At 44.0% G+C, this 27,217-nt stretch overlaps 1 protein-coding gene across 4 annotated transcripts in view; it reads right to left on the bottom strand.

Moving 5' to 3' along the window:
• The window catches only part of SCAPER (S-phase cyclin A associated protein in the ER), a 369,596-nt gene that overhangs the window by 189,689 nt on the left and 152,690 nt on the right, over nucleotides 1–27,217 (bottom strand). For all 4 annotated transcript variants that reach the window (XM_077264248.1, XM_077264247.1, XM_077264249.1 and 1 more), the window contains one exon: nucleotides 26,043–26,150. In XM_077264248.1, the coding sequence (XP_077120363.1) occupies nucleotides 26,043–26,150 (108 nt within the window). The remainder of the gene's footprint in view (nucleotides 1–26,042; nucleotides 26,151–27,217) is intronic.

The raw sequence follows: 27,217 nt of genomic DNA, 5'->3' as shown, positions 1-27,217 counted from the left end.
GTCCATTGATATTTGGGGTCATTTCCATAGTTATATATAGAAGAGATCATTTCTATAGTTCCATCTCCATAAAATGTCACATCGACATCTATACCGCCACACAAATCATGGTGCCACGCGGTCAGAATACTTTGAAATTTATACCAACAGACGATAGCACAGTGCCCTGACTTCTGGAATCTGTACAGCGCTGGCATTACATTTTAGGCACCTCTCATGACTTCATTACATTAAACAAGAGGATCAGGAGCCAGATGCACAGGAGAATTAATTTGTGGCCGGCCAATTAATGCAGAATGTGCCACTGTAAACAGCTTATGTAAACAGATTTGAGTTGAGCCGTCAACCATAAAACTTGACCCCTTGTACTGACATTCACATTTTATTCCTGGAGTAATGAAAATCAAAATATCTTCCTGAGGATTCATAAATAAGACATTTTTATTGCTGTGGACATGAAGTGGGAAGGACTTGTTATTAAAATGTGCTGAAACTAATACCATTGTTAACCTAAGTATTAGTATACTAGCTTCTATAGACCGAACATATTCTACAGCGCTTACACTCTCGTTACTGTCCTCATCGGGGCTCACAATCTAAATCACCATCAGTATGTCTATGGAGTGTGGGAGGAAACTGGAGAACCCGGAGGAAACCCACACAAACATGGGGAGAACATACAAACTCCATTGTAATGTAAAGACACTTTGCGGTCAGTGGATATTTCTACAGTTTATAGCTTTGGGTTAAGAGAGAAATGTAGGCAGAATTCTATTAGGTAGGCTGTCCCATCTGGAACATTGGCACCCGCATCTAACCTGCGAATAGTGCCATGCCAGGAGCTACTGCAGTGTATATCTGGTTCTCGTCATTGATTTGTACAGGAGTTCTGAAAAGTACTCGTCACTTACCCATAAAAAGGGGTGCAGTTGGGCCCAGAGGCTCTGTAAAACTGTGGCCTCTGTTCACACAGGATGCATTTTAGTTACCGTAACTCTGGGCAGCCCACCTGATGTAAGAGTATGGGTGTCATTAATAGGCTGTGAGCCAGATGCTCTGTATCTCCTGTGTGTGTGAACCAGTAGCGTAGATACCGGGGGGGCAGAGGGTGCGGGCAACCCAGGCCCGATGCTCTGAGGGGGCCCACCCGGAACTACGCTACTAACTGTATCGGTACGCAGCGCGCCGATAGTTACATTCTGCGGCAGAGCAGGGAGAATCGATCTCCCTGCTAGCCGCCCGGCCGCTATGGGGCCCCTGTGCAGGTGGGGGACCCGGTGCCAGCAGTGGGCCCCCCGCCGTCATCGGAAGATCAGCTGTACCGAGTATTTAGCGGATACAGCTGATCGCATTGATGGGTTGAAGGAGTGCTGCGCTCCTTCTCCCATCAACCCCGTCAGTGTCGGCGTCTGATGTCGCCGACACTGACACGATGATGTCACTGCCCAGCGCCCGCTGTCAGGAGATCAACGGAAGCAGCGCAGGAACCAGGAAGAAGAGAGGTGAGTATTTTTTTTTATGGGTGCTGCTGCCTTATTACAGGGTCTGCCTTATTACAGGGTCTGAATATAGGGGTGCTGCCTTATTACAGGGTCTGACTATGGGGGTGCTGCCTTATTACAGGGGCTGCCTATGGGGGTGCTGCCTCATTACAGGGTCTGACTATGGGGGTGCTGCCTTATTACAGGGTCTGACAATGGGGGTGCTGCCTTATTACAGGGGCTGCCTATGGGGGTGCTGCCTCATTACAGGGTCTACCTATGGGGGGGCTGCTAAATTACAGGGTCTGAATATAGGGGTGCTGCCTTATTACAGGGTCTGCCTATGGGGGTGCTCCCTCATTACAGGGTCTGACTATGGGGGTGCTGCCTTTTTACAAGGCCTGACTATGGGGGTGCTGCCTTATTACAGGGTCTGCCTATGGGGTGGCTGCCTTATTACAGGGGCTGCCTATGGGGTGGCTGCCTTATTACAGGGGCTGCCTATGGGGATGCTGCCTCATTACAGGGTCTACCTATGGGGAGGGCTGCTTTATTACAGGGTCTGAATATAGGGGTGCTGCCTTATTACAGGGTCTGCCTATGGGGGTGCTGCCTCATTACAGGGTCTGACTATGGGGGTGCTGCCTTTTTACAGGGTCTGACTATGGGGGTGCTGCCTTATTACAGGGTCTGACTATGGGGGTGCTGCCTTATTACAGGGTGACTATGGGGGGGATGCCTTATTACAGGGTCTGACTATGGGGGTGCTGCCTTATTACAGGGTCTGACTATGAGGGTGCTGCCTTATTACAGGGTCTGCCTATGGGGGTGCTGCCTTATACTACAGAGTCTGCCTATGGGGGTGCTGCCTTATTACAGGGTCTGCCTACATGGGGGTGCTGCCTTATTACAGTGTCTGCCTATGGGGGCTGCCGTATGCTATAGAGTCTGCCTATGGGGAGTGCATTATACTACATTGTGGACTATTTGGTGCATTATGCTACTGTATATGGAGGCTATCTAGGGGGCCATCATACAGTGTGGGGGTCATTATACATTGTTGGAGCCATCAAACAGTCTGGGGGCTACTAAGGAGTCAGTATACTGTGTGGGCGCATTATAATGTGTATAAGAGAGCATCATGCTGTGTATAGTGGAGCTGTACAGGGGGAGACTCGGGACTTTATTACATGTAAAGTGGGCACTTATTGTTATAGGGGAACTCAAGTTACTGTGGCTATCAAAGGGGCACACAGGGCATTATTAATTTCTAGGGGCAAGGCAAAATATGGGCACTTGCACCTGGCATTACTATATTGTAGAGAGTTGCTTTAGAATTTAGAGGGCACAGAGAACCACACAACAGGTGCAGAGAACCACACAGCAGGTGCAGTAATAAGGACACATACGGCATCAGCAGCTCAGTATTGGGGTATCAGGGGCAGTAATAGTGACACATACGGCAGCTGCGGCTCAGTATTGGGGTATCAGGCGCAGTAATAGGGACAGATACAGCAGCAGCAGCTCAGTATTGGGGTATCAGGTGCAGTAATAGGGTCACATAGGGCAGCAGCGGCTCAGTATTGGGGTATCAGGTGCAGTAATAGGGTCACATAGGGCAGCAGCGGCTCAGTATTGGGGTATCGGGCAGTAATAGGGTCACATAGGGCAGCAGTGGGTCAGTATTGGGGTATCAGGGGCAGTAATAGGGACACATACAGCAGCAGCGGCTCAGTATTGGGGTATCAGGTGCAGTAACAGGGTCACATAGGACAGCAGTGGGTCAGTATTGGGGTATCAGGTGCAGTAATAGGGACACATATGGCAGCAGCGGCTCAGTATTGGGGTATCAGGGGCAGTAATAGGGTCACATACGCAGCAGCGGCTCAGCATTGGGGTATCAGTAGGATGAGGAGTTTGTGCAGGTTGGGAATAGATGTGATGGGGTTGGAATATGAGAAGTTAAATGTGTCTTTGTTGTATTCTCTGCAGACGAGTTGTAGCTGGAAGAAGTTGTCATGTCGGTCTGGGCCAGATGGAAAAGACAGGAAAAGTGAACGACTCCATCAGAAAGGACGTCAGCGGTAAGACATTATCTGTAACTGTGCTGTGATCTCTTATATGTTCCGTAGGACTGGTATCTACCACTGACCATATGGCGGTAATATCCATGTTGGTCTTTATATAGAGATTATCTTCAGTAATAGCGCAGTCATCTGCTGAGGTTCTCCTCCACTATTAGGGCACGTCACCAAGTTGTAATCAAGGTTACCTGGTTAGGGGCCCACTCAGAAGCTTTGCCCCTCCTGAACCAAAACCCTAGCTACGCCTCTGGTGTGAACATTGCCGCATACAGACTGTATCTTTTTGTGCACTGGTGTACCAAACGGCCACCCCCTGATTGTAGGCTGGTTGTCTCATCGGTATTACTGCACCTGTGTAGCCGCCATCTTTAATTGGGTCCACTGCGCCCTGTTAGTGCATTTGTTTTGAGGCCTGGGCAGGTAAGCATCTCTGCCTTTTTCTTGGTAGTTTTTATAGATTTTTGGAGGATTGTCAAGTCCTCTTTTTGTGGTTTTGTCAGCCATGCTTTTCAACAGATTTTACGATGGGTTGGAGTCTGACTACTGGCATCCCCCATCGATCAGGTGATTATAGGAAATCCAGAACTCTGGCAAGTGCCACATTTTCCCTTCATTACAAAGCACAGTTGTGTACATTTTGTAGTGGTTTTGCCTGGGATTGTAGCTCAGACGCATTAAAGCACCACTCCAGCTTTTTGGGTGTTTTTGCACCGCTGGAGTGGCACCTTAAATGCGATTCCCCTGCCCCCTGTCTCATACTCACCTGCTGCCACCTTCATCCTTTTCCAGCATAACTCCTATCGATCTCCGGCGAAAAGTGACCTACCAGATATGCCACTGTTTCATGGAGCGCCGGAGGTCATTTTTCAATATATCTTTGAGAGCCTCATTCTGGCTCTCGTAGAGTTGCATTGAGCTATTGTGACATAGCTTCTGACTTGCAGCCAGTTACAAATGACGGGCACAAGATGGTGCCACAGGACTGGAGCGGCGTCAGTAAAACGTGAAGCCGCCGGAAGGCAAGTATAAGAATGGGGACAGGGGCTTAAATGTAAAGCGCCACCCCAGTGCTGAAAAAACAACAACGCTGGAGTGGTACTTTAATCCAAATAGGAAAGAACTGCAGAGAGCAGAAATACCAGGCACAGCCTCAACAAAATGTAAAGAGCTATGCCTAGAAACCAAACAAGAGGTCGGAGCTCTCACTGGCGCAGTGGGGCCCCAATAATTAGATTATAGTGGAGATGTCAGGAATCTCCTATCGATCTGCCATTGATGACATATCCTCAGGAAAACTACAAGTTACAGGAGACAGACCCAGTGATGGAGCAGTGTATGTCTGTCAACGTTCTAGAATGATAACTTCAAGTCACAGAATGTATTTTGGTGATAGATGCCAATTTTGACTATTCAGCTTGGATTAGTTGTGGGACCATCAAGTAAATGGTCACATATAAGAAAATCAATACCTAGCTTAGTATATACAGTTAGGTCCATATATATTTGGACAGAGACAACATTTTTCTAATTTTGGTTATAGACATTACCACAATGAATTTTAAACAAAACAATTCAGATGCAGTTGAAGTTCAGACTTTCAGCTTCCATTTGAGGGTATCCACATTAAAATTGGATGAAGGGTTTAGGAGTTTCAGCTCCTTAACATGTGCCACCCTGTTTTTTAAAGGGACCAAAAGTAATTGGACAATTGACTCCAAGGCTATTTCATGGACAGGTGTGGGCAATCCCTTTGTTATGTCATTCTCAATTAAAGGGCCACTGTCACCCCCCCCCCAGGCGTTATAAACTAAAAGAGCCACCTTGTGCAGCAGTAATGCTGCAGTCTAACAAGGTGGCTCTTTTAGTTTTTGATTAAGTTATTACCGCAATAAAACGTTTTAAAAATTGGCCAAACGTACCAGCGATTGTACCGGGAGGCGGTCCGAAGCGTCCTCTATGAATCTTCAAACTGCCGTCACTCTTCTCTTCAGGGCCGATGGTACCCGCCCCCTTCGCGTTGTTGCTTCAAATCCGGCGCCTGCGCTGTGCGTGCCTGCCTGGGGCCTGCGCAGTCTTCTTTGGCCGTCATCACTCACACGCAGGGTGCCTGACTGCGTCTGTGCGGGCAGTGCGGCCGCCCTGTTACTGAATCCCCGCCCCGCACTGTGTTATTCATTATGCACACTGCGGGGCTGGCATTCCTGGGCATGCGCACTGCACTGCGCTGTTCAGGCCCTCCCCCAGCTCGGACGTTCTCCCTTGTCTGACGTTGCCCCTGCTCCCCCGCCTTCCGGCATTATTTTCGGCTGCCAGATTCCAAAATCTGGTGAGGATTAGTGTATATGGCGGCAAGCTGCTGTGTGCTTTGTCTCTCTCTATGTGTTTGTATGTTTTAATGCAAATGCATATTTACACCAGCAGCAATGAAAATTAGGTACTTGTGTGGGTGGCCATAAATTACAAAGCACTGATGATCAATACTGTTTTTTTGGGGAGCATTATAGGTTTACATTGCGTTCGGGCAATACGTTTTGCGAATATAGCTAGCGTATTGCACCAGCGCAATGTCTTTAGCGGGATTGCTTTTGCCGATCCCGCTATCGCAGATCCACAATCTGCGCTAGCGAGGAACGGAGCTGGGACGCTGAAAGCAGCATCTGAGGTCCGACTGAAAATAACGGCACATCGCAAGGGCGTGCCTAAAAAATGGCATGCGCTAGCGATGCGATCCAGATCCTAAACACATTGCCGCCAATGGGTGCGCTAACGGACCCGTTGCATGGCGTAACTTGCGACAATCACGCCATGCAGCGTACTCCTTTAGCGTTAACCCATTAACGCTTAGTGAACCTATTCGTAACGCATTGAACATCAGTAAAGGAGGAGGGGTCTGCATTATACCACATCAAAGAACAATAAACGTTGAGGGGTGACCATTATTACACCGTACTGCAGATCAATGCACGGTCAGGGGTCTGCATTATTATACCGCACTGATCATCAATAAACGGTGAGGGGGATCATTATTCCGCACTATAGATCTATAAACGGTCATGGTGGAGCATTGAGTGGAGCACTTAAATACGTGGCACTGAAATACGTGGCACTGAAATACGTGACACGTGGCACTGAAATACGTGGCACGTGGCACTGAAATACGTGGCACGTGGCATTGAAATACGTGGCACTGAAATACGTGGCACTGAAATACGTGGCACGTGGCACTGAAATACGTGGCACTGAAATACGTGGCACTGAAATACGTGGCACGTGGCACTGAAATACGTGGCACGTGGCACTGAAATACGTGGCACTGAAATACGTGACACGTGGCACTGAAATACGTGGCACTGAGTGCCACGTGCCACGTATTTCAGTGCCACGTATTTCAGTGCCACGTGCCACGTATTTCAGTGCCACGTATTTCAGTGCCACGTGTCACGTATTTCAGTGCCACGTATTTCAGTGCCACGTGTCACGTATTTCAGTGCCACGTGCCACGTATTTCAGTGCCACGTGCCACGTATTTCAGTGCCACGTGCCACGTATTTCAGTGCCACGTGCCACGTATTTCAGTGCCACGTATTTCAGTGCCACGTGCCACGTATTTCAGTGCCACGTGCCACGTATTTCAGTGCCACGTATTTCAGTGCCACGTATTTCAGTGCCACGTGCCACGTATTTCAGTGCCACGTGCCACGTATTTCTGTGCCACGTATTTCAGTGCCACGTGCCACGTATTTCAGTGCCACGTGTCACGTATTTCAGTGCCACGTATTTCAGTGCCACGTGCCACGTATTTCAGTGCCACGTGCCACGTATTTCAGTGCCACGTGCCACGTATTTCAGTGCCACGTATTTCAGTGCCACGTGCCACGTATTTCAGTGCCACGTGTCACGTATTTCAGTGCCACGTATTTCAGTGCCACGTGCCACGTATTTCTGTGCCACGTATTTCTGTGCCACGTGCCACGTATTTCAGTGCCACGTGCCACGTATTTCAGTGCCACGTGCCACGTATTTCAGTGCCACGTGTCACGTATTTCAGTGCCACGTATTTCAGTGCCACGTGCCACGTATTTCTGTGCCACGTGCCACGTATTTCAGTGCCACGTGCCACGTATTTCAGTGCCACGTATTTCAGTGCCACGTGCCACGTATTTCAGTGCCACGTGCCACGTATTTCTGTGCCACGTATTTCAGTGCCACGTATTTCAGTGCCACGTGTCACGTATTTCAGTGCCACGTATTTCAGTGCCACGTGCCACGTATTTCTGTGCCACGTGCCACGTATTTCAGTGCCACGTGCCACGTATTTCAGTGCCACGTATTTCAGTGCCACGTATTTCAGTGCCACGTGTCACGTATTTCAGTGCCACGTATTTCAGTGCCACGTATTTCAGTGCCACGTGCCACGTATTTCAGTGCCACGTATTTCAGTGCCACGTATTTCAATGCCACGTGCCACGTATTTCAGTGCCACGTGCCACGTATTTCAGTGCCACGTGTCACGTATTTCAGTGCCACGTATTTCAGTGCCACGTATTTAAGTGCTCCACTCAATGCTCCACCATGACCGTTTATAGATCTATAGTGCGGAATAATGATCCCCCTCACCGTTTATTGATGATCAGTGCGGTATAATAATGCAGACCCCTGACCGTGCATTGATCTGCAGTACGGTGTAATAATGGTCACCCCTCAACGTTTATTGTTCTTTGATGTGGTATAATGCAGACCCCTCCTCCTTTACTGATGTTCAATGCGTTACGAATAGGTTCACTAAGCGTTAATGGGTTAACGCTAAAGGAGTACGCTGCATGGCGTGATTGTCGCAAGTTACGCCATGCAACGGGTCCGTTAGCGCACCCATTGACGGCAATGTGTTTAGGATCTGGATCGCATCGCTAGCGCATGCCATTTTTTAGGCACGCCCTTGCGATGTGCCGTTATTTTCAGTCGGACCTCAGATGCTGCTTTCAGCGTCCCAGCTCCGTTCCTCGCTAGCGCAGATTGTGGATCTGCGATAGCGGGATCGGCAAAAGCAATCCCGCTAAAGACATTGCGCTGGTGCAATACGCTAGCTATATTCGCAAAACGTATTGCCCGAACGCAATGTAAACCTATAATGCTCCCCAAAAAAACAGTATTGATCATCAGTGCTTTGTAATTTATGGCCACCCACACAAGTACCTAATTTACATTGCTGCTGGTGTAAATATGCATTTGCATTAAAACATACAAACACATAGAGAGAGACAAAGCACACAGCAGCTTGCCGCAATATACACTAATCCTCACCAGATTTTGGAATCTGGCAGCCGAAAATAATGCCGGAAGGCGGGGGAGCAGGGGCAACGTCAGACAAGGGAGAACGTCCAAGCTGGGGGAGGGCCTGAACAGCGCAGTGCAGTGCGCATGCCCAGGAATGCCAGCCCCGCAGTGTGCATAATGAATAACACAGTGCGGGGCGGGGATTCAGTAACAGGGCGGCCGCACTGCCCGCACAGACGCAGTCAGGCACCCTGCGTGTGAGTGATGACGGCCAAAGAAGACTGCGCAGGCCCCAGGCAGGCACGCACAGCGCAGGCGCCGGATTTGAAGCAACAACGCGAAGGGGGCGGGTACCATCGGCCCTGAAGAGAAGAGTGACGGCAGTTTGAAGATTCATAGAGGACGCTTCGGACCGCCTCCCGGTACAATCGCTGGTACGTTTGGCCAATTTTTAAAACGTTTTATTGCGGTAATAACTTAATCAAAAACTAAAAGAGCCACCTTGTTAGACTGCAGCATTACTGCTGCACAAGGTGGCTCTTTTAGTTTATAACGCCTGGGGGGTGGTGACAGTGGCCCTTTAAGTAGATAAAAGGCCTGGAGTTGATTTGAGGTGTGGTGCTTGCATTTGGAAGGTTTTGCTCTGAAGTAAACATTAGTTTAAAGGAGCTCTCCATGCAGGTGAAACAAGCCATCCTTAAGCTGCGAAAACAGAAAAAACCCATCCGAGAAATTGCTACAATATTAGGAGTGGCAAAATCTACAGTTTGGTACATCCTGAGAAAGAAAGAAAGCACTGGTGAACTCATCAATGCAAAAAGACCTGGGCGCCCACGGAAGACAACAGTGGTGGATGATCGCAGAATAATCTCCATGGTGAAGAGAAACCCCTTCACAACAGCCAACCAAGTGAACAACACTCTCCAGGAGGTCGGCGTATCAATATCCAAATCTACCATAAAGAGAAGACTGCATGAAAGTAAATACAGAGGGTTCACTGCACGGTGCAAGCCACTCATAAGCATCAAGAATAAAAAGGCTATACTGGACTTTGCTAAAAAACATCTAAAAAAGCCAGCACAGTTCTGGAAGAACATTCTTTGGACAGATGAAACCAAGATCAACTTCTACCAGAATGATGGAAAGAGAAAAGTATGGCGAAGGCGTGGTACAGCTCATGATCCAAAGCATACCACCTCATCTGTAAAACACGGCGGAGGCAGTGTGATGGCTTGGGCATGCATGGCTGCCAGTGGTACTGGGTCACTAGTGTTTATTGATGATGTGACACAGGACAGAAGCAGCCGAATGAATTCTGAGGTATTCAGAGCCATACTGTGTGCTCAGATCCAGCCAAATGCAGCCAAACTGATTGGTCGTCGTTTCATACTACAGATGGACAATGACCCAAAACATAAAGCCAAAGCAACCCAGGAGTTTATTAAAGCAAAGAAGTGGAATATTCTTGAATGGCCAAGACAGTTACCTGATCTCAACCCAATTGAGCATGCATTTCACTTGTTAAAAGACTAAACTTCAGACAGAAAGGCCCACAAACAAACAGCAACTGAAAACCACCGCAGTGAAGGCCTGGCAGAGCATCAAAAAGGAGGTAACACAGCGTCTGGTGATGTCCATGAGTTCAAGACTTCAGGCAGTCATTGCCAACAAAGGGTTTTCAACCAAGTACTAAAAATGGGCATTTTATTTAAAATTATTTAATCTGTCCAATTACTTTTGGTCCCTTTAAAAACAGGGTGGCACATGTTAAGGAGCTGAAACTCCTAAACCCTTCATCCAATTTTAATGTGGATACCCTCAAATGAAAGATGAAAGTCTGAACTTCAACTGCATCTGAATTGTTTTGTCTAAAATTCATTGTGGTAATATCTATAATCAAAATCAGAAAAATGTTGTCTCTGTCCAAATATATATGGACCTAACTGTACCTCTTTATTTTATATTAGGGGTCTCAAACACACGGCCTGGGGGCCGCATTTAGTCCTTAGAGCTGTCATTTGCAGCCCGTGGGGCACTAGAGCTCACGAGGCATCACTGGGACAGCAGGCTAAAGGAGGAAAGCACTGGGGCACCTTAATGACACTAAGTCAGAGTGAAGGCATCTGTAAACCGCCATACATGTACAGCGCAATAGTGGCGCTGAATCACAAGTAGAGCTGGCACCATCATCAGCGAGTGTCAGATGTAGATCTTAGCTGACACCTTGCTACAATGACCACTATCAGTATTAGCACAGCCGTTTAATGTCTTAAATACCACTTGTCAATGTTGACAGCAGTATTTAGATGGTTATTTGAGGTTGGAAATTTCCTCATTAAGCCTTCTGGTACCACGAAACTGGCCTACAGGTCAGAAAGCTACAGTGGCCTGTAAGGCTGTGCAATAAGCATGGTCCACCAGGCAAAATGCCAGTGAAAACTGACAGATCTAATAATCCTACAGTACAGAAGTACTGAAAAATATTAGATCAACGATAAAGCAAGAAAAAGTTAAAGTTCCATATAGGGAACTAAGTAGAAAAAAAAATTGTACAATTTAAAAAAAAAAACTTAAAAACTAAAGTAAAGATATGCATACATGAAAATAAACAAAAAAAAGTACACGTTTGGAATCAGGAACGACCCAAGCTATAAAACTATACCATAACACATACGATGAAAACGATTGACAAAAAAAACATGCAAAAAATATAGCAACCTCATTATACTGAGACACAAAAAAAATGAATAAAAAGTGATCAATAAGTTGTATAGAAAAAAAAATGTTATCGCTGAAAACATCATCAAGAAATTAAGTCCGTCAACTTAAAAAGTTTTGAGTGGCCCATTTACCTGCTCCAGTTTGAGACCCCTGGTCTACATAAAAGTGCAAGCTAGCTGCAGACTTACTATGCTAGACGTATCTCCCATAGCTTCTCATACAGCAACCATCCAGATTACTTACAGTGGGAGCCCAGGGGTTAAACAGCAGAAAAGCGCGCCCGCTCATGTGACCAGCCTTACCGTTTAGGCATCAATACAAAATATGTCAAATGTGTGGGGTCAATGCAATATATAAGTCAAGTGAGTGAGGTCAGAGAGGCAGCTGTGGGGAGCTCACAGGAGAGGTGTTTATTATCGAGGAGGCAACGAACGTGTGAGGCCACCAGAGACGGATATATTACACATGCCACATGCCGCCTGGCATCTAATAACCCTGAGTACTTGCATTCACTGATTGAGACTGGAACAAATAACAGGCAACACTGCTGGTTACGTTCCGACTATAACTAGTAAATCCACACTATGGCGGACTACACAACGGTGGTGTCTACTTCTTACATCTACATTTGCCATTGTTGCCTCGATCATCAATTATTTTTCTCATTTATATGAGTGTGATTTTTACCTATTGTGATGTAGTTGTATGAGCTGAACAATTATTCAGCAACGAGAATATAAAGATAACAAAAGTAATAGCGAGAAGGAAAGCAACAGGTTCTTACAGTAGAAAGTAATGTCTGCATAGAATGAAGGTGGCAGCAAGGTCAAGGTGCCGAAGGAGCCCAAAAGTCGTCCTAGAGTTAAACTTAAAGTTAAAATAAATTATGGTGGTGGTTTAATTTCTAAATTTGGGACAGTGTTTCCCAAACTTCTACAGCCCAAGAAAAAGTACAATACCTATATACCTTACAGATGAGCCTGTAGTCAGTCCACAGGGACAATGAAGTCATCTGTGTCCACAGTCACGGCCGAGGAAGAGCTGTCAAGAGGAATGTAACCTAGCTGGAAGGTTATTTGGCCAACAGTGAAGAAGAAAGAGCTGGCATGGATAAATGAAATTCCCTATACCTGTTGCCCAACATTCTCAACCATTAGTCACACAGCCAAAACATACATATTAAGGGATTGCCGTAAATGTAATTATGTATTATATAGTGATTGCTTACAAAAGTTGGACCATCTCTATTAGTGTTGAACTTACTCTTGACTAAAACAAGGATGACATTCCATAGTGGTAATAGTATGGTTCATCAATCCTAGTAACACAATAATTACCGGTACATATGCGAGCAGTGGAGGTGGTGTAAATCAATTAGCCAGACCTGGCTCATCGGCCATATCAGTAATCTATGGTCACTGGATGGGAGGCCTCAGAACGGCCTCTTACCTGACAGTATCCGTGGTTCCTCTTTTAATAAGCTGACCTTTCATGATGTTATTATTGAGGCTTGATGTACTCATGACGTGCTGCTATGCCGGCAATCAAAAAAAGAGCAGCAGATGCTGTTAAGTAAGAGGCAGTGCTAAAGCCTTCCTCCAGGGGTCACAGATTACGGACGTGGCTGATGGACCAGGTAGTAGGAATCGATTTAGAACAACTCTAGTGATCACTATTCTCGGCTATGATTAGATTACTAATACTTACCTGACAGAATAGAAGTATGATTCAGCAGCACAGAAAATCGTCACGTTCTGATCATTGAAAATATCAAATTCTAAGGGCCCGATTTATCAAAAAAAGGTGTTGTTGATGTCGGTCTTGATGGGGAGATAGCTTTGTCAGAGCTGAGTGAAAACGGCGTGAGAACGCCAAAAATTACAAACTTTAAGCAGCCTTTTTTGCAGAATTCTAGCATAAAAGCTTTGATGATTTGGGCCCATTAACTGGACTACATGAACCATAACCTATAGTAATTAATTGAATAATAACTGAATGAACAAAACACAATAATTGCAATATTAGTAAAATATATGGTTTCATATACAGGCACTAAAACTTTCTTTGCCGTTTTCTAAAAACACTGGCTGTTTCACTTGATAAGGTTTTTGTAGGTAATCCCGGACAGCCTTGATGACGGTGAGTACAGGCTTCAGCAGAACTTCTCATACTTCTTTTTGCTGAATATTTTGTTTTTCTTTATAAGCTTTGATGTCATAGCCATCATACAGAAAACAGGTACCCAAGAAAAAAACGGTTCAATAATATACTCACTTCCATGTAGATATAATACCCAAAGAAAGAAAACGGAAGCAGATGAGATTTCACGTAAATATATGAGAGTTAGGGTAATCTCTATTGAAGAAATAACTATTTTTATATAGAAAAACTGACAAAGTGTGTCACACCACTCCAGAGAGCATAAGAAATACAGAACAGATATAACAGCGCAATAGGATAAATTACATTCAGAACTGCACGGATAAATACACAATGTTCCAAATTATTATGCAAATGACATTTTTCTCAGATTTTCCTAAATGGTCGGTGCAAATGACAGCCAGTGTAATAAAAGTCATCACCCGTTAGAGTATACATCGAATTTTATTGAAGAAACCTCCCAATGATAACAGTATAATCTCCAAAATGAATAAAACCTCAAAATGCACTGTTCCAAATTATTAGGCACAGTAGAATTTCTAAACATTTGATATGTTTTAAAGAACTGAAAATGCTCATTTGTGGAATTTGCATCATTAGGAGGTCACATTCACTGAACAAAAAAGCTATTTAACTCCAAAACATCCTAACAGGCCAAGTTACATGTTAACATAGGACCCCTTCTTTGATATCACCTTCACAATTCTTGCATCCATTGAGCTTGTGAGTTTTTGGAGAGTTTCTGCTTGTATTTCTTTGCATGAAGTCAGAATAGCCTCCCAGAGGCTGCCGTTTTGATGTGAACTGCCTCCCACCCTCATAGATCTTTTGCTTGATGATACTCCAAAGGTTCTCTATAGGGTTGAGGTCAGGGGAAGATGGTGGCCACACCATGAGTTTATCTCCTTTTATGCCCACAGCAGCCAATCACTAAGAGGTATTCTTTGTAGCATGAGATGGTGCATTGTCATGCATGAAGATGATTTTGCTCCTGAAGGCACATTTCTGCTTTTTATACCATGGAAGAAAGATGACAGTCAGAAACTCTACATTCTTTGCAGAGGTCATTTTCACACCTTCAAGAACCTTAAAGGGCCCTACCAACTGTTTCCCCATGATTTCGGCCCAAAACATGACTCCTCCACCTCCTTGCTGACGTCGCAGCCTTGTTGGGACATGGTGGCCATCCACCAACCATCCACTACTCCATCCATCTGGACCATCCAGGGTTGCTCGACACTCATCAGTAAACAAGTTTGAAAATTAGTCTTCATGTATGTCTGGGCCCACTGCAACCGTTTCTGCAACACTGTTTAGGGGTGGCTGAATAGTAGGTTTATGAACCAAAGCAAGCCTTTGAGGGATCCTACACCTACACCATGAGGTTCGAGGGAGTCCAGAGGCACCAGCAGCTTCAAATATCTGTTTGCTGCTTTGTAATGGCTTTTTAGCAGCCGCTCTCTTAATCCGATGAACTTGCCTTGCAGAAACCTTCCTCATTATGCCTTTATCAGCATGAACACGTCTGTGCTCAGATTCAGCCACATATCTCTTAACAGTACGATGATCACGCTTAAGTTTTCGGGAAATATCTCATGTTTTCATCCCTTGACCAAGGCATTGCACTATTTGATGCTTTTCGGCAGCAGAGAGATCCTTTTTCTTTCCCATGTTACTTGAACACTGTGGCCTGCTTAATAATGTGGAACATCATTTTTAAGTAGTTTATAACGCCATTTCATCTTATTGGACCGCTGTTCTTACAGCTTCTTTGTGATTCTACATGTGATGTTTTTGAGACTTTACTATGGCTGTACTGTACATGTTGATTCCACACACGACACTTTATACCCACTAATGGGCCCCAGATATTAGTTTTTCTGTGCAATTCTGAATGTAATTTATCCCATTGGACTGTTATATCTATTCTGTATTTCATATGCTCTCTGGAGTGGTGTGGAACTTTTTCCATACAAAAAACGTCTTTGAATGATTTTATGAATAATAATTTCTTCAATAAAGATTAACGATTATATATTTATGTGAAGTCACATCTCCTTCCATTTTCATTCTTTGGGTATCATACATAAAACAGTTGCTACTGATGATGTGTCCATATGGCATTGGCTGGTGGCTTCGAATTTGTACTCTTCAGTGTTGAGAATTCTATTAATATTAACCAAATCACCAAGTCTGTTTGTCCAAACCTGCAGGAAACCTCCACTGTGTTTCACTGTTGTATGCCAGCATTTCCATAAAGTGCACTTTCCAGATCTTCGATGGGCAGAGAGCCTTTGTGGTTGGAGGCAAAACATTAAGGATGAGGCTAGACGGTGCTGTAGGCTGTGACACCAGACATGGGGCAAAATACTGCTTGGTGGAGCTGCCACATTGCAGATGAATGGGGTCACAATGTTATCTCATTCACCTGCAGTACGCTGCGATCTTTGACCGCAGAACCCTTGTCAGGGTCAAACTCACTGTAACCCTTGCCTAAATGCTCCACACTTTAGGAAACAAAAAACACTTGAAAACAGTGCTTGGTTATCTAATCTTTATGTTATTTTGGTGCAACAGAGCCTTTTGCCTTTCCTGTTCAATTTGTGGCACTTTTTTTGCATCAACTTCTGACATGACTTCTCGGGTCTAGAGATTTGACCTTGCTCCAAAGCGGACATCAGCGCTGGACATATTTTAATTTCAAGGAACAGCTCTCTTTTTTGCAGCACTCAGATTCTGTAGCCAAAACTGAGATTTGTATAGGCCTCAGCAGTGTCAGCTTCCTAGTACTTCTGACAAATATTCATCATGATTGGCTTGGTGCTTTATTTTACAAAGCAATCAAAGTTTGGTCTGTAGAGCCACTTTATTAGAGGCATCCATAATGTTGCCCATCCAGTTGGACCTCCTTTGGCCTTCAGAAGTGCAGCAATGTGTTGTGGCATAGCTTCCACTAGATTTTAAAACTGTTCTACAGAAATAGTGGCCTATGCAGACATTTAAACTTCTCATAATTACAGCACTAGCATGATGTAATCAGAATGTTCTCTCTCATCCAAGAGATATTACCAGATATAGGATTAAGACTCAGTGACTGAATACAAGAGCAGGAAATAAAAGTCACAGTCATGTTCCTAGATCCAATCCATAACTATAAAACCTTTATTCAGTGGCCATTTAGTGTACGTGGAAAGGTACTTTCAGTGATCAACAATGATCCATCTAGCATTTTTGCCTGGCAGACTTAAAATACTGTGGTTGTGCATTTACTCTCTGTCAGGAACCTCAGCATATTCCGAGCTGCAGAGGTGGAAGTAGGTTTTGAATAAGACACAGTCCTATCAGCATACGGTCAAATGGCTTTTGGCATACACTCAATCTGCCAATCTGCAGTGTATCAATGGTAACTCACAATTTTATGGAAACCTACATAAGTCATATCTCACCTGGCAAGGTCGACTCTCAAAGCTTTTACTCCAGAAGAAAAGTCATAATGCTGCACAAAAAGATGACATTAGTGCAGCAAGGTGAACCGGTAAAAGATCAAGAGGTCTTAGAGGCTGAACGGCAACTGGAAAACGGGAGCTGTAGTGACCGGAGGTTGTAGTGCACCATCGGGAAGTCGAATACTCAAAAAATCAGAGTCAAAACAGCAAAGTAAAGAAGACTTGTATATGAAGCAAAGCCCAGTGAAAAAGCAGAGTTGAATGATGTATCAGAGGCCAGTGGAATAGCAGAGCTGGGTACGTTAAGAGACTTAGCGATGTACCAAATCCCAGCAGAGTACAGTAGAATAGCAGAGTCCAGTGGAATAGTAGAGCAGGGTACGTTAAGAGACTTAGCGAAGTACCAAATCCCAGAACCTGGGTATTTCAGGAGATTATTTTGAAGTAAGGTAGCAGAGCTGGATATGTTGGAAGCCTATCTTGTTGTGATATAGCAGAACAGAATATGTCAAGCGACTCTCTTGTAGCAATGTAGCAGAGTCCAGTGGAATAGCAGAGCTGAATGTGTCAATTGACTCTCTTATAGCGATGCCGCAAATCACAGAGGAAAAGCAGAGGTGGATATGTCAAGAAAGCCTCTTGTAGCAATTTACAAAAACTCAGTGGGACAGAATTGCTGCTGGGTATGTAAGGGGGCACTGAACATAAAGTGAAGGTTATATTCCTAAATAGTGGGGTGGATGCCAACTACCTGATTTCGGAGAGCCTTGCACTGGATCCAGGAGAGGTGGGAAACAGGATAGCACTCCTGACCTTCATTATTTAAAAATGCATGAAAAAATAGCACCAAAAAGGCCTCCATGAACTCATCTAGATTAGTTTACCTAATATATTTGCCCTTTTATTACATTTATTTAATAATAATAGTCATAAAAGCTGTTTCCATCCACACACTACACTGTGCAGAAGTTTAGCATTGTTAACCTTTGCAACATATTTATCACATAATTCCACTATTTCATCACAATCTTGTTCTAGCGCATGCAAGAATAGGAGTTTTACATTGTACCTCTGAGGGGTAAAAAGCTGCATGTTAAGATTCCAAAATGCAATAGCCTTATCAGATTTCCCTAAAGTGTAAGAATTCTAATAATGCCACATTTTAATCTCTCTACATATATCACATTTTAAGTTCTTTAATACAGTATGAAAAAAAGGAATTTAACATCAAAGTATATAATGAAATCAGCTGTTACAGTTTCATTATTAAACAAAGATAAATTAGATTACTTTAGGAGATGACATAGCCGTTCTTGCCAACTAAATGTTGTTCACAGCAGAACAAAACAAAAAAAAAGCCTGGAAAATGTTGACTGCCATCATGCACACAGGAAGAGAAGGTAAACTGAAGGACTGGATAAACCATGTGCAACAATCAGTCAAGAAGACATGCGTAGGCGCCCTATGGTATCTGGAACCGCAGTATTAGCAGCATCAGATCTTTTAAGTCTGGTAAATTGCTAAGAGGGGCCTACAAGGATCAGCCTTTTTCTTTAAAACTATATCCCACCAAAGCGCAATTGTATCAAGATCTAGGGAATTTGGAGGCACAGAAAGATGAGATGAGGCCGGGCAGGGTAGTATCTCCCTGTCTCCTGTCTTCCTAATCTCCACCTGGCACGCATGCAAAGCTTTAGCTTTAATAGTGAGCAGAGACTGTATAGGTAATAATAATTTTATTTCTATAGCGCCAACATATTCCACAGCACTTTACATTTTAGAGGGGGCTTGTACAGACAAAGGACATTACAGCATAACAATAAACACATAGATCAAAACAGATGCCAAGTAGGCACAGAAGAAGGATTGTTGTGCTGATTATGGCATCATCGTCTCTCGCCATCTTTGTGCAATCTTCAAAATCTTGGAAGAACCGCACAAATGTCAGACATCCATGCCCACTCCTCAGTTACTATGTGCGGACGTTGCCCAGAAAGCTGACGGGTATGTTGGAGCTGGTATTCGACAACTGGCCACTACTGCTCACAAGCCAGCATGTGCAGTGTGGCGTTCCAGGGCGTGGTGTTGTTGCACACCATTCGGTGCTGGCACTTGCATGTGCTGATGCAGCACTGCCAGCTGTAGCAGACTAGCGAAAATGGCAAATCTGGGTAGGTTTTCAGAAACCGCTGAACCACCAAGTCTAGCAACGGGCCAAGCATGGTACGTGTGTGGGCTTGCTAAGCTCCACCTCTTCCTGCCTGTTTCGGTGCTGCTGATCCCACTCCCTCAGCGCTGCTGGCCTCGCTCTATATGCCAGCTTCCCAGGTTGGGTCGGTGGGTTCGTCATCCACTACCTTGTCTTCCACATCTGCACCCTAGTCCTCCTGACTTGGTCACTTAGCAACAACCTGACATATCAGCAACTGTGTGTCATCATTAGACAAAATTGGTCTTTCCCCACAGTCATCTTCTTGTGATTGTATCTGCTCAAAGTTTTGTACATCAGTACACAGCATCTCCACCTGTCCCTCTTGGAACATGCAGGGAGGCCACAATCAAGAAATCATGTTGTAAAGAGCGCTTTGAGTGTCCTAGTGTGGGATCACTGGTCTCCTTGGACTCAACGTGGTGGGACGTAGGATGATCAGGGTGAGGATTAAGTGATCTAGACTGTTGGCTGGTGGGACTGGACTGTGTGGTGGTGCACGCAGGCATGCTGGAAGCATATTCTGCTATCCAACAGACCACCAGTTTGCACTGGTGTGGCTTCAGACGTGGTGCTCCATGCCTCCCTGCAAAGTGGGACAGAAAGCTATGTGTCGTGGATGGGCGTGCTCCAGCAACAGGTATAGTCGCACCTGCCCCACGTCCTCGGTGTCTGCATGCACCATCATCACCAGCATTTACACTTCCCCGTCCCTTACGCATTTTCTAATTGCTATGTCACTGGAACCAAGTTTCATTCAGTAATTGAAACTAAATTTTTTAATGAACCCAAAAATTTGGTCAGCTGTAGCAGGCCAAGCGGTTTTTTTTTAATTTAAAATCACCGTAATTTTACACAGAGCACGTTAAACTCTATGGATGACTAATTGAATCCATAAAAAAAAAGTTAACTTTTTTTGGGGGAGTTTTTAATACTACCATAATCTAATACTAACCACATTAAACTGTATGGATGACTAATTGCATCCAAAAATGTTTTTGAATGTTTTTGCGTTTTATATATATCACCGTAATGCAACACTGTGACAACACAGCATTTCTTCTTAATTATGCCTCATGTAAATTCAGTAGGCACATAATCATAAACTGTTGTCTGAAGTATTAACTAGGTTGAATTGATATTTGCAAATGGATGAATGGTTATTTATTTCCTATTTCAGCTCCTACAGTTTATTGTACTGTTATCTTTGCAAAACACGGATGCAAGGACAATGACAAATGATGCTTGCTGATATGTTGATTACACATTGCCATACAGTTAACTGACTTGCAAACATTGAATGATAAACTATAATAAACAATGAAGCCAATGTAAGTTAACCTCATTCACATCTTTCTCTTGACCTATGGATGCTAGCTTGAAGGACAGTTGTGAAATATATAAGTATACTTTTTCCTCTGTTCCAAGAGACTCTACAGGATGTCAGCTTAGGGGACCACGGCCACAGATGGAAAAAAAACAGAACGGCTTCATTGACCATCAGAGACGTAAATTCAGAAATTCAGTGACCTGCCTTGCTCATATTGCTCAGTGTTACAGTGATAATAGGAAGGGATGTCGGAGAGGGGGAGGTGTTCCAGCCAAACAACATCATACCATTGTTTTAATCTGATAACAACATGTGAACAATGCCATGAAGATGCCTTCATGAGTGACTGAAAAACCGGTACTACTCCTGGAATTATCATTTAGGGTAGCATAATGAATGGTAGACTATGTTCACATGCAGCATTTTTGCAGTGAAAACTTGCTCTCTTGGCAGGTTTTAATGTGCGTTTTTTTATGCGGATTCCATGTGTAATTATTTTACAGTACACGCTTAATAAACTTTTATTCACCAAAAACGTTGCAAAAAAAAAAAAAATGCAAAACCTGTTTTTTGCAGTGTTTTTGTACTCTCCAGTTGCTTTCTGCAGGTGAAAAATGCTGCTGCAGATTTTAAAAAATGCTGCAAGTGCTCAAATTGAGTCAGGAAACAAAACAAGTGTGTGCATGAGAATTCTGACAGCTAATAGCTGTGGCTGTAAAATGTAGATTCTTATTGACATAAAAAATGTTGCTTGTGAACATAGCCTTTGTTTCATTCCAGGTACATTAGCAGCTCGGCGTTGCATTGATGTTGTAGTGGCACTAGTGGTATGACCATTTGCTCGATTGTTGTACAGAATAATGGCCATGGCACAATGCCAGATCACATGTTGCTGATGCTACTGTGAGCAGCCGGCTTTCAGTCATACATTCGTGTCGGAGCAGCTACAGTCTGCATTGCATCAGGGCAGAGCTGGCTGTCAGTCACAGCGCTGGTGTGTGCTTACAGCCGCACTGGCACACAGCTATGACTGAAAAACGGTGGCTCCCAGGAGGAGTAAAATTAATTTCATCCCACATGCCACACTTTCAGTATGGTGGCCAAGCATCTTCGTAACGCTATTAAGCTGTATATCAATCCTATATCTACAGGTTAATATTGTCATCGGACGATGTAAAGTAACAGCTCCCGCTTACTAGTAGTACTGTACTTGGAATAAGCTAACTCATGGGCACTTTACCAGTGAGATGTAAAAACTGATTGACGCGAAGGGAATCGGTCACCAGGTTTTTGTGGCCTAATCCGAAAGCAGCATAATGTACAGTCAGAAACCCTGAATCCAGCGATGTATCACTTACTGAGCTTCTTGCTGTAGTTTTGATATAATCAAATGTTATCACCAGAAGACTATCATTAGAACATTAGTAAATCTGCTGCCATGTAGTTCTCCATATTCAGGAACTTTTTTTAAACCCTGCCCCCGCCACTGATAGGCAGCTTTTTCCGCTTAAACAGAAAGTAGACAATCAGTGACGTGGACGGGGTTATACCGAGCTTAGTATTCAGAGATCTGCAGCAGATAAAACAATGATTTTATCAAAGCTGTAACAAGCAGAGTAAGTAATATGTCACTGGAATCAGGGTCTCCGCCCCTACACTATGCTGCTCTCCAATGGGGTAGCAAAAACCTGGTGACAGATTCCCTTTAATCTTTCAGTAAATTGCATTTTCCTTACAGACTTGCAATGCCTGCGGCATTGCAGTTTGAATGTGGTGTTGAGTTATGATGAGACAGGAACAACAATTGTAAATCAAAAATATTGTAACCTGAAAAAATTGAAAAAGTAAACACAGCATATGTCAGATGTCAAATACAGATTAACCAGAAGAGGTAACAGACAGCTCTGAAGAAGAGAATTGTTTATTTAATGCTTGGAGGGGCTGATCGCAGGGCTGGAGGCTTCATCAGTGTCTGCATTAGCTCTTCTACCTGCAGGGCAGTCGTCTTCAGCGCTCTGCATGTTTCAGCATATTTTTAAGCTCATTTGGAAAAGACTCCCATTTTTTCTATTTTCCAATTATCTTTTATAGCATGCGCTGCTGTTTAATCTTAGAATCATAAATGAAGTTTAAACCCCTACTGACATCTTAAATGTTTATATGGCAATTGGCTGAGGTTATTTGTATGCTGGTGGGAAGGCATACTACAATGACAGCAAGTCAGACGGAAGCTTCACCTACACGCGAACAAGGACATCAGATGAACTGCGGCCTTATTATTCACATTTAGTTCATGAACTCTTATTTATCCACTAACACAGTTCCAGACGTATCCATAGACTGGCTGGCACGCTGCGGAGTAACATGGCTGGTATCAGTCTCGCTGACTGCATGGACACTGTGCAGGGAAGCCCGAGCCCTAAACTAGTGCACTGTCTGCAAATTAAACTAAAAGGAGTTTGGGAACAGGAACGCTCTTTCACAAGATTCTTGCAGTGTAAACAGGCTGCCGATCACTTGACGAACGAGCAAAAGGATCGTTCATAGGATGAAATTATCTTTAGTACTGCACGAAGATCACCGCTCTCTCCAGCACATCATCCGGTGAGAACAAGGACAGGCAGCCAGTGTGCCCTGAGAGATCTAGGACAGACGGTTCACTGCACATAGTTAAAAAAAAAGACTGAAAATAATAAATATTTCCTGATCGCTGATCATTCAATGTCACGGGTTGGATCATGTAAATTAACCTTTACTGCTTGCAATAGTCCTGATACATGACTCCTCTCCTGCAGTTCTGCGAGTCCTCTCAGTGATAAGCTCTTGCAACAGTGTATCACAAAAGTGAGTACACCCCTCATTTTTGTAAATATTTTATTCTATCTTTTCATGGGACAACACTGAAGATTTGACACTGATACAATGTAAGTAGTCAGTGTACAGCTTAACAGTGTAAATTCGGTGTGCCCTCTAAATTACTCAACACAACCATTCTTGTCTAGACCGTTGGCAACAAAAGTGAGTTACACCCCTAAGTAAAAATGGTCAAATTAATCCCAAATTCGCTATTTTCCCTCCCCAGTGTCATGTGACTTATTAGTGTTACCAGGTCTCAGGTGTGAATGTGGAGCAGGTGTGTTAAATATGGTGTTCTCGCTCTCACACTCCCTCATATTGGTCACTGGACGTTCAGCATGGCACCTCATGGCAAAGAACACTCTGAGAATCTGGAAAATAGAATCGTTGTTCTACATAAAGATGGCCGAGGCTATAAGAAGATTGCCAACACCCTGACACTGATCCGCAGCCCGGTGGTCAAGACCATACAGCAGTTTAACAAGACAGGTTCCATTCAGAGCTGGCCTCGCCATGGTCTACCAAAGAAGTGAGTGCACGTGATCAGCATCATGTCCAGAGGTTGTCTTGTCAGAATAGACGTGAGTACTGCCACCATTGGTTTAAAGGGGTGGGGGCGGCCTGTCAGTGATCAGACCATACGCCACACGCTGCATCAAATTTGTGAGCATGGCTGTCATCCCAGAAAGAAGCCCTTTCTAAAGATTATGCACAAGAAAACCTGCAGTTTGCTGAAGACAAGCAGCCTAAGAGCCTGGCTTACAGGAACCAAGCCCTGAGGGCTGATGAAACCAAGATAAACATATTTGGTTCAGATGGTGTCAAGAGTGTGTGACGACAACCAGGTGAGGAGTACAAAGTTAAGTATGTCTAGCCTACAGTAAAGCATGGTGGTGGGAGTGTCATGGTTTGAGGCTGCACGACTGTTGCCGACTATGGGAAATTGCAGTTAATTGAGTGAACCATGAATGCCATCATCTCCTGTGATGAACTGAAGCAGAGCATGATCCCATCCCTTTTGGAAACTGGGCTGCAGTGCAGTAGGCCCACATGATAACGACTAAAAACACACCTCCAAGACAACAACTGCCTTGCTAAATAAAGTGATGGTAAAGGTGCTGGACTGGCCAAGCATGTCTCCAGACCTAAACCCTATTGGGGATCATTGGGGCATCCTCAAACGGAAGGTGGAGGAGCGCAAGGTCTCTAACATCCACCAGCTGATGCCATCATGTAGGAGTGGAAGAGGATTCTAGTGGCAACCTGTGAAGCTCTAGTGAACTCCATGCCCAAGAAAGTTAAGGCAGTGCTTGAAAATAATGGTGGCCACACAAATATTGACACTTTGGTCACAATTTGGCCATTTTCATTTAGGGGTGTGCTCACTTTTGTTGTCAGCGGTTTAGACATTAATAGCTGTGTTAAGTTATTTAGAGAGCACACCGAATTTACACTGTTATACAAGCTGTACACCGACTACTTACATTGTATCAAAGTGTCATATCTGCAGTGTTGTTCCATGAAAAGATAGAATAAAATATTTACAAAAAATGTGAGAGGTGCACTCCCGTTCATTATATATTGTATGTGTAGCATTCATGAGCTTTTCCTGCCCCCACCACTGACTGTCAACTTTCAGCCTATGCACAGGTTAGACAGAAAGCGGTCAAAAATGGTGGGGGCAGGGTTATACTGAGCTCTTCATTGAGAGGACTAGCAGATTTGCAGCAGCTAAAACATTGAGGAGACCAGTAAGTGACACCCCACTGGGATCATAGTTTCTCTAGTTATTTTATTCTGCCCTCAGATTGGGAGGAACAAACCTGGTGACAGATTCCCTTTAACCATCCCCCTTGCCACCAATGTTTGCGGATTCTACTCCTGTCCTATCTGTTTTTGCGCCCTCGCTCATAACAGTTCCCCTTTACAATGCAGCATTCCAAATGTTGAAATCTTGCTCAGGGCACAGAGGCCCAAAACACCATTGGTCATGAAAAAGTTAGAGAATCTGTCACCTAGTCTGAGAGCAGCATATTGTAAAGCACCCTGATTCCAGCGATGGATCAAAATGACAGAATGTAGCCCAGTAAGTGACACATCGCTGGAATCAGGGTCTCTTCCCCTACATCAGAGGTGTCAAACTGCATTTCTCGAGGGCCGCCAAAAGGTCATGTTTTCAGGATTTCCTTGTATTGCACAGGTGATAATTTAATCACCTGCACAGAATGATTCCAGCACCTTGTGGAATGCTAAAGAAATCCTGAAAACATGACCTGTTGGCGGCCCTCGAGGAATGCAGTTTGACACCTCTGCCCTACATCATTCTGCTCTCAGATGAACTCTGGTGATAAATTTCCTTACAGTTGTGTTTTCAATGATACACAATTGCAATCACTACAATGCCTTGAGTAATGTACCTCATCTTGTTTTTACACTTACAAATTGACATGTATGCAGTGACGGGCTAAGTTTCCTACTTACCACTTCTTCATCTGATAATTCCCGGCCCTGGATGCTGCTGTTTTCTCGCACAGTTAACTGATGTTTCTTTCCTTTAATATGACTGAAGAGATAAACCTCAGAAGAAATCTGGAAAAGAAGTGAAGACAACATGAATATAACATGCCATCAGAATGTTAGAGTCCATTATACACCCATTTATGTAAATTAGCACACAGAAGAAAGGGTGACTAGAGGATGCGGAATGTTAACGGGAATTTGTCAATGTAGAGCCTATATGTAAAAAAAAAAATAAATAAAATAAAACCACTGAAACATATACATATTTTTCTCATCTATTTTTATGAGTGTAGATTATTTTCTCTATACATAATTAGGGTAGCTATCCTGTCTAAGCAGCTATTAAGAGTACTCAGAGATGTGCTTTATAGCAAAACATGGATCATGGCAACCAGCAAGGGTGTAACTACCTCGGGTAGGGGTCCGTTGACACCAGCAAATACTTCAGCTGGATGTGCATTATACTACATGATGGAATATGGACTGTGCATTATATTATATGAAGGATATTGGTTGTGAGTTATACTAATATGGAGGACTAATGGCTGTGCATTATATAATGACTCATTATATATTATTATTAATGAGGTGCATTATACTATATGGAGGACTATGGGGAGTGCATTATACTATATGGAGGACTGAGCTGTGCATTATACTATATGGAGGACTACGGAGGGTGCATTATACAATATGGAGGACTATGGGGTGCATTATACCATATGAAGGACTGTGGGCTGTGCATTATACTATATGGAGGACTATGGAGGGTGCATTATACCATGTGGAAGACTGTGGGCTGTGCATTATACTATATGGAGGACTGTAGGCTGTTAATTATACTATATGGAGGTCAATGGAGGGTACACAATATTAGTTTGAGGATTATGAGGTGCATTATACCATATGGAGGACTAAGGGGGTACATTACACCATATGAAGGACTATAGGCTTTGCATTATACTATATGGAGGACTAAGAGGAGTGCATTATACTTCTGCAATTGGGGCCCCATGACTTGTATGTACGTCCCTGGTGAGTAACATGGTTTCTTTTTTTCTGTATATTAAAGAACAGCGGCAGAACAGGGAATATATATACCAGGATGGGGCCCAGGATAGGGAACAGCCCGTCAG

The sequence above is a fragment of the Ranitomeya variabilis genome, chromosome 5 (assembly GCF_051348905.1).
Source record: "Ranitomeya variabilis isolate aRanVar5 chromosome 5, aRanVar5.hap1, whole genome shotgun sequence".
NCBI lineage: Eukaryota > Metazoa > Chordata > Amphibia > Anura > Dendrobatidae > Ranitomeya > Ranitomeya variabilis.
Note: the sequence above shows the minus strand (reverse complement) of the source record. Positions and strands in the feature narration are given on the sequence as shown.